The 9,014-nt window shown below is 37.7% G+C and overlaps 1 protein-coding gene across 1 annotated transcript; it reads right to left on the reverse strand.

The window, feature by feature from the left end:
- Positions 1–1,096: 1,096 nt before the first annotated feature.
- lcmt1 (leucine carboxyl methyltransferase 1) lies at positions 1,097–8,126 on the reverse strand. The gene is made up of 11 exons (XM_046377837.1): positions 7,696–8,126; positions 6,879–6,970; positions 6,322–6,443; positions 6,121–6,197; positions 5,128–5,189; positions 4,886–4,988; positions 3,196–3,316; positions 2,798–2,899; positions 2,629–2,720; positions 2,018–2,115; positions 1,097–1,778 (listed from the first exon to the last, which is right to left on the reverse strand). The coding sequence occupies exons 1-11, from the start codon at positions 7,779–7,781 to the stop codon at positions 1,756–1,758; spliced, it is 978 nt and encodes a 325-aa protein (XP_046233793.1). The 5' UTR covers positions 7,782–8,126; the 3' UTR covers positions 1,097–1,755.
- Between the last annotated feature and the right edge of the window lie 888 nt (positions 8,127–9,014).

Consider the following 9,014-nt stretch of genomic DNA (forward strand, 5'->3'; position numbering starts at 1 on the left):
ATGACAGAAGGATTCAAGGTTTATTATGGGTGTTACCTAATAGGTGAGTTTAATGTTTATATTTAATGCTTAATAACTGTCCAGGGACAGCTCTCATGGAATTCTTCATTTTGGAATGACCATTTAAATATGCAAAGTAAAGAGTAACATGCTGTCAGATAAATTTAGTGCAACAGAACATAAAGTACAAATAGCATATTAGTATTAAGCACAATCAAAAGAAAAAATTAAACTAAAGTACAGTTACCCACCTACCTATTGCCACTTGAGTAGACCACTGAGTCACATTCACATTCTCCTAGGTAACATTTTCCAGAAGTTCATGTTCTTGCAGATTAAAGTCCAATATACGCTGTTCTTTTAGCTCTACTTTGGTCTCCACCTGCCTATGAGGGAAATATCTGGCTCTTTAGCTGCTCTATCATGTTCACCAGTTTGTTGCCAACCCTAAAACAACAAAAGAATACAAACTAAAAAGTATAAAATTGACATTTAGAGACAAAAATTAAAAGGTAAAGTGTTGTCATCAATAACAGAAGAGTCCCCATGTCTGTGCAATCAGCAAACTATAATAGAAGCTGGGCTAACACAGAATATAAAGTTAATGTAATCTTAACATTGCACAGTATGCAATAGTATAAAGTGAAATGCAATGACAGAGTACAATATAATATCAGTCACAGCATTAAAACCACTGACAGGTAAAGTGTATAACACTGATCACCTGTTTACAATGGAAAAACTGCTGCAGATCAAGGCAATGGCATTCTCTAATGGCAGTTGCCGCCTCCCCCCGCAGGTTCAATGTGCAATGCTGCACCACAAAAACATTCAGAAATGGGTAGAAGAACATGACAAAGAGATCAAGCTGCTGACTGGGCTACCAGACTCTGCAGATTTCAAACCCATCAATGACATGGGGCCTCTGGGGGTGTGCCGTGATGTATGGCACCAGGGCATTAGCAGAAGATCTTTTCGGTTCATGTTCTTGTGGTCAGCACCTTGAGCTCTTTGTAATGCTCCGACTGCAGATTACCCATCTGATAAGTTGATATGAGCTCTATGACAAAGTGTATAAACAAATAGAGACCCAGTCTTACACAAAAGGAAACTATTTTATTCAGCTGCACTTAATCAGCCTTCATCAAATATAATCACAAACCAATCAGTAATATTCTTTTTGTTGTTTGAAATCAGAGTTTAAGAATAGGCTGTATACATGATGCATTTCTTACAGTTTGACACTTCTTCTAAAGCATGCGTTTATGTTTTGTAAGGAAATAAGTCTGGGAAGTACAATTGATTAATAAATAAAATCAAAATGGCACATAGAAACCAGACAAGAACAATTAATTGTTCAAACATCACACATTCTTTAATCTCCAACACAGGGGAGCAGATTTTAAAACAATACTTCCATGTGTAATCACAGAATAACAAAATACATCAGTGAGCAAATGAATAAAACAAACTCGATCCATTTTACAGATGGTAATTAAGTGCCAGTGTAGTGACAAACATCTTCACAGCTCTCATATCACCCCTTATCACAGTGATACAGGGTTAGAAAGGACGCTCCAGAAGTCACATTCTGCTGACAGAGGGAGTTCTCATGCTGGGATAGCACTAAGACCAGGGCTTGACGGAGCTTAATGGCTTCCTCTTTTCCGACGTTGCCCTTCACACATGTTCTCCTGTTGTTGATTTTGGCGTACACACATTTAAAGCATGTCCAACAGTGGAGCAGTTGCACATTCAAAATGCCAACTGTGACAGACCTGAGGAAACAGAATGCAACCTGTTCTTGTAAATGACCACAGCAGACATTCAAGCTGGACGGATGGGTGGAAATGTGAAGAATTTAACACACATGAGTAATGTTAAGTAAATAAACTAAAGGACAGCGTGGCGCCAGTGTGGTCACAGACGATATTGGACCCGAACAAGTCACAGTTTCAAATTTCTTACAACAAGCTACCATTCATATAAATGTAACTGTAACGTCAATGTGAGTTACCCAGTTTGAGTTTGTCCTTGGTGGCCCAGCAGATGCTGTAATGTTGCAGCAGTTGTTGCAGCAGCTCCCTCTCATCGAGGAACTCCAGATGCTCAATTCTGCAAGAAACAGAACGAAGGAGGGAATTTCATCGCAGAATGTGATATTTTCACATCAAGGTGTGAACAGAAAAGGCCTTAAAAAGCAACAGATATCAGCAGCAGCTCATACTCAAAATGTTTTTTATGGTCATTCAGCTTTGCTAATGCAGGTTTCCTGATCAAAATCAATGAAATGCATCAGTCATTAATAACACCAAATTAAATAAATAATAAAGTAAAATTTCCAGTGACTCACAAGAGACAGACTTGAAGATTTTAAAGAGAATAACCAAAATTGTTGCAGCAGAAATTCAGGATCCAGAAATCTGGATGTTTTGGTGTGGAGGATGAATTGAGCAGTTTCACAGCCTGAGGAAAGACTGTGATTTTTGATATTGTTTCCCAGGAAGTTGAAACTTTCCCATTTTAAGTACTCGTACTTTGGCAAGTAAACTGACCTTCTTGAGTAAAAACGGACAAACACACAGTGAAGAACTGTAACAACTAGTTTTTACTTTGGTAGACCCTTACCTTGCCACATCATTCTGGGGCAGCATACTGTAGACTGTCATCATGTCCAGAGCATCAGCATGCTCCCAGCCTGTCCTCAGAAACCTCTCCTTCTGCAAACAACACACATTAAAATACTTCATGTCTGGGTATTGTACAGAAAAAAGGTACAAGAAGCAGCAGAGGTCACCTGAGAGTCCAGAGACTGGCAGGCCTCCACTCCTGCCAGGGTGCAGTGGCGACGCTGCAGGTTCTCAATCATCACCTGGCCAAATCTATCGCTCATGTTCACCTGGACACACAGATCACGTTGAGTGGATGAAGCCTCATTTTAGGCAAAAATCTCAGCTGAGTGTTTTGAAGCCTCTCTCATCCATCAGTTACATATATAAAGAGGAACGTCTGAGTTTTTAAAAGGCTTGTACGAGTAATTAATTTATAATTGTTGTGTATTGACTTCAATAATCCCATACAGTCAAATAAAAAAAAGTATCTTAACATATATGAAATCCAGATAAGTGCTTAAAGGTTGAGATGGATTAACAGAAGCCAACATCTGTATATTTTTGCTGCATTTGCCTTGTTTACCTGTTCGTAGTTGATGAACATGGCAGTGTGGAAGGTTTCTGCTGCCCAGCGAACTAGATTGGAGGACTGGGAGGGCGTCATGTAGACCAGCACACACTCTGACAGGAGCACTGTGGGTAATCTGGGAGTGAAAACAAGACACTTAACGACAGCAGTCAGAGAGACCATACCTCTGCCATACCTCCAAACACTCCTTCAAATCTGTTAATTTAATTTTGAAAAATGTTTGACTTTGTGGAATCTGGATCCAGATATGCATCAAACATTCAATCATTCATTCATCAATCATTGCAGCACAGTAGAAAAAGTGAAACTGTTTTGGAATGGTGAAAATATCCTGGACAAAAGAGGGTCAAGAAAGAAACTGGAGCCATTTCCTTTCCATCAAATTTCATTGAAACTTCCAAGGCTTTTGAGGTACCTTGCTATTTAACCAATGATGATGAACAAGTGACTTTAGGATGACAGCTTGACTGCAGATTAATAAGGACTCTGGAGTCTTTACCCTTTGTACTCTATGATCTTAAAACTATTTACACTATAATTTTTTTTATATATATATTCACAGAGGAATGTTACATTATCCCTCCAGCCTTTGGTGTGGTCAGGTAGAACAGAGACACGTAGTGAACCCATGTTCTTAAATAATCAAGGCTATTAAAAATAAATAAATAAATAAATTCACACATCCACACCCAGCTGCTTCCTGTCAAAGAGAGCCTCACTCTTTGTCAAACTTCCCTGGATAAATAAAGGTAATAATGTGTGAGTTAGGAGCTGAGATGAAAGAGTCTGAGCTGTCTTCGCTATGGAAAACATCCCATCGTACCAAAAAGGATCTCTGTGCCATCTAACATCCTACAATAAAAGACTAATTTGCCTCAGTCCACTGCCATACCACTACCAATAAAATTAGAAACTGACTGGTATCTGTCAGCTGATATTGGCCTATCACGTATTATCAATATTAATCATCTTCATTTATATTCCTTGTGAGGTTTGCCATTTTCAGTTCACCGATGTCAGTTCAAAGACCCGATTTAAAAAGCACTTTAGCAAGCAAATGTTTACTGAGATCCTTCTATTATGTGTTGAAACCCAAAATTTACTGATTTAGGAAGTGTGTGTCCCAAACTCTAACCCCTAAATTTCAACAAATGATACTTAAGCAATTTTAGCAAATTTTTCCATTATTGTTTCTAAAAAGATCTTTTTGATTTTTTTTTTTTTATTACGTTCAATAAATACATTTATTTTTAGATATCATTTTTAAATCATGAAGCTTTATGCTTAACATTTTTGTGTCACTACCGAAGACAGATGATAAAAACCTCCACAGGAACCTCTCACTGCTCTCATGTCATGCTACCACCCTCCTTGATACACAAAACATCCATGATGGGTGGGGCGTCTTTTTGAATCAGGCTGCACACGTCACATCTGCTTTACAGCCATACAGACGCTCTGTACAGTGACTCTGTTATCTAGAGTTGGTCACAGTGAGAAACCACAGAGATAAACTTCATTTCTTGGACTTCTCATGACATGCTGGGAAAACAAACGACAACTGACAGAAAGAGAAATGAGGAACTTATTCCACTAAAATAGCATCGACCTTACTCGTCTTGTCCTTGTCCAAACTTAAATCATTAGCATGAAACAGAGATGTAAGACAGACATATTCACATACTCTGGATTGAGCTGGAACTTTTTCAGTTTTTCATCCAAATTAGAGATGTCTCTGAGGTCTGCTCCAATGATACAGTAACGATCTGAGTCAAGGCTGTGGGCATCTGAGCAAACAAAAACACAAACACACCCTTTAAGGACATGTAAAAGACGCTCAACAGAGTCACACAAAGATGTTCTGACAATAAGTGTATTATTACTTAAACTGCACAGATGTGTCATGTGATAACTTTTGTTCATTACCTAGTATTAAGGAGTCTGCTGAGTGGGTTTCAATAAGAGGTTTGGAGAGGGGGGGTTTAGTCCTTGTAAAAGAAAAAAAAAACACGTTACAATTTATATTTCAAATTGTCTCTCATTACTATACTTCAAACAGTATAAAAAAATTTTTTCATACACTTCTCTATTCCAGATGTCTAAAAAGCATCATATAAAATCCAGTGAATACATATTCTCAGTCATATTCTTGTACGCACTGTATAATACACGTACTCAGTTGTTACTTTATTAGGGAGACATAGCTACGACTAATGCACTTTAATAAAACAGTCCTGCAATAAATCCTACCTTCATGATGGTTGTAGTGTTAAGTTTTTGTTGAAACTGTTGGAGAAGGCGTTAATTCAACTTACTGTATTGCAGAGTACCATGAGTTGTTCCTAATATTTTATTCACATTCATATAAGTGGGAGTAGACTACATAGAGTGTTTGCATGACATTAAATGAGTTAATTATAATTACTATTGACAGTTTATAAGAACCCACCTAGTTATTATTTTTTTTACATGTTGTTGTATTTTTTAGTGTAGATTCCATTGAAGTAACTATGACTATATTACACATATTACACATTCATGAAGAGCTTAGTCTGAATATAAATTCTTATTGTTTACATGTCATAGACATGTGTGATATATATCAGACATCTTCACATACAGGTTATAATAATACACAGCATAGATACGCTGCCACTGCCCAAATGTAAAGATGTTACTCCTGTTAACAGAGAGCTTTGTCTCCCTCTACAGATGTTGACCTCACATTGCAACACTAAAGCAAAAGAGGAAAAAACACTTGTGCTGCTTAACCTACTTCCCTCTAATGGCACTTATGCTAACTAAACTTCAATTAGAAAGGAGATTTTCTATATTAGCATGCATGTTTTTGCAGCAACATAGTTTATTGATAATGGTTTAACAATTATAATAAACACAATCACAACAGGCCCATCTTACTTAATATTGTGTATTTTCCTGGCCACAACTGTTGGAAAGTCAACTTCAAAGAACTTCCGTGGCATGAGATCTTCATCCTATAACACACACACAAACACAAAATATCTGTGCATTGCGCAACGCTTTAAAGATCAAGTGTATCTGTTGCAGCCCGAGTCAGATCAGACCACAGTGCTGGCTGTGAGCTGCAACGCTGCAAACCTTTAATCTCCAAAACGTAGTGTCTAGTCCAGCACCCAGGTTGATTACTTGACAGTCACACTCTGTTTTTCTAATAAATGTATCCAGGAGGTGGTTAACTCCTTGAACACGGGCATAGTAACCTGACAAATGAGATACACAGAGAGAAAAATAATAATAAAAAAAAACATACACAAAACATACAAAATGACATTTCTTTGATTATTTTTACAATGTGATTTTGCATTGTAGCATTTATAATATGGAGGGCAAAAGCCTATAAAAATTTTGTAAGACATTATGACTGTGCGTGTGGGAGGATTTACTGATGACAGCTCCTCACAAACCACACTGTAAAGTGAGATTTGGATAATTGTTATATAAAATGTAATCACTAGTCTATGCACTGCACACATTCTTTCAGCTCCACAGTATGGTACATATGAAGCACTTACTGCACATGTTCATTTTATATACTGTCAATGCTGTGATTTGCAGTGCCACTTAAAATATCATAGTTTGCAACACGCGTTGATTCTGAAGAAAGTAAAAATGTGAATAATAGAAGACTTACTTACCTCTGCTGATTTCAGGTGCCTTCCTCTCCCCTACAGATCTTGCAAAGTACTGTATATAAGGGTCCTTCCAGTAGCCTTTACTGGTAGCAAACCTAGCATACCAATTATAAAAGACACAAGGAGGTGACATACATACTTCAAGCTCTGATGAAAAACACTTTTTACATTATCATTGAATCAAATGACTCTTTGAAATGTAAAAAAGGCTACTAGTAGTGCTAATTGCACAAAGAATCAACACCCAGTTCAATAGATCTGTACAGTCTTCCTGCTCCAGTCAGCATTAATCTCAGCTGTAATTCAAACATTATGCTTTGTAAGATCTTATTTCTTTCAAGCTTATTGTTGATGTCTTGATACTCAGCTGTATACTATTACAAAGTAAATTAAGCAATATTTGGACACTGTGCACTACAACAGTTTACTAGCATATATTGAGTTATGCGGGTATGACATAGTAGTCCTGAAAAAAAAAAATATATATATATATATTTTTTTAGCCCTGGTATGTATGGCTGTCTTCATTATCCAGCTGATGGCTGTCAGTTGTTTCACAGTGGGCAGTCGCAGTTTGTTTGACATGTATGTTTTGATCTACACAGTAAGCTTGAAGGAAATCAAATTTATACAGCATAATTTTTAAAATTACAGCTGAGATTAATGCTGACTAACGTTGTTTACATGTAGCAACCACGTTGAAGTAACATGACCAGCATGGCATGAAAGAACACCTTTAATTCTTCAACTTTAGTTACCTTGAAATGATGATATTAAAGCCAGGGAACCGTATCATTAAAAGATTAATTCTCGCCGTTACCTTTTGCATGTGGTTGCATCGTCACAGGTCGCCCTCACTGCTTCATCGGAAGTATCCGTGTCTGTGAAGGTCTGCCGAGATGCCATTAATAAACCTCTTTCTGACTTTATGTAGTCAACATTAAAGCTATAAGCGCTGAAAAATCTCGCCCACCTACTTAACCGTTAGCTACACTAGCTAGCTACCACAAGCTAACTGGCTAGATCAATTTGACAGGTGGGCTTATTTAACAAAACGGGAAGTAAGAACAATAAAATTGTGAGCATAGTCGAATTACTCAGGTACCTGTGTACTGTATAAAAACTGCGAGATGGATAAAAGTACGCAGTATTTAACGAGAAAATGATATTTTGCTGGCTAATAACTTCTACAGAGCAAGATAGATAGCGACAAGTTCGACCTGACGTCACTTCCGGCTTCTGATTATTCAGATTAAAAGCATCACGGCTAGAGTTCAAGCACAGAAAAAAATAAACGCAGTAAATGCACAGCGCTACACGGCCAATTTCACTCCACCTCCTCCCAGAAATAGGCCGGTTAAACTTTTCAATCGTTTGCTTTTTACCAGAAACTGACAAATGTGCTTAGGAACAGACAGCCGGTTTGGAGAGTATTGTAGAGGCTTCCACAGGGTCACTTTGGCTTCTGAATGACTTTTACATTCAAAACATTATTTGTAATGTTTATTTATCTCCCTTGTTGTCTCTAGAAGCAGGTGTTCTAATTCTACTGAATAGTCAGAATCAAGTTAACCAATGAAAAATGCACCTGAATGAACACCTGAACAGGCACCGGAACCAGCCAGCCACTCTCATCTGTTTTATTCTGAAGATGAGAGTGAAGACAGCAAGAATGATAAAAAAAGCAAACCGAGAGTGAAGTGGGATCAAACTTTGGGGTCAAAAAGATTCACAGATGGGGGAAACATCAAAAAGGTGCAAAACACCGACATGGCATCAAATCACATGCGAAATCTGTAATTTAAAATATCTCACAAAGGTCTGTGAAAAATCTTACCATTACAAAGCCAGCCTCATTGAAGACACCACATATCCCACAGATAATCAAGAATTAGTCTAATTTGGGGCATCGGAAGAGCGTGTCTGAATTCCACAGAGAACCTGATGCGGCATGTTAAAAGTTCCGTGAAAGAGAGACAGCATTGTCCTACTTGTGGAAGAAGCTTTATTAAAAAAATCCATTTGAGAGGCCCCATTGGGGAGAAACCATAGAGAGTAGAGCTCTGGCTTTTTGGGCTCAGATGAAACAAAGTGTCCAGTGTCAACAAAACGCAATTTGGACAAATTGCAAAGGAAACA

This window comes from Scatophagus argus, chromosome 21, assembly GCF_020382885.2.
Source record: "Scatophagus argus isolate fScaArg1 chromosome 21, fScaArg1.pri, whole genome shotgun sequence".
In the NCBI taxonomy this organism is placed as follows: domain Eukaryota; kingdom Metazoa; phylum Chordata; class Actinopteri; family Scatophagidae; genus Scatophagus; species Scatophagus argus.

Coding starts and splice junctions, on each gene's coding strand:
- lcmt1 (XM_046377837.1), bottom strand. CDS start 7,781: ATGGCATCTCGGCAGACCTTCACAGACACGGATACTTCCGATGAAGCA. Junction 6,444..6,878: donor GGCACCTGAAATCAGCAGAG/GTAAGTAAGTCT, acceptor CTCATTTGTCAG/GTTACTATGCCCGTGTTCAA. Junction 2,116..2,628: donor CCCCAGAATGATGTGGCAAG/GTAAGGGTCTAC, acceptor TGTTTCTTGCAG/AATTGAGCATCTGGAGTTCC.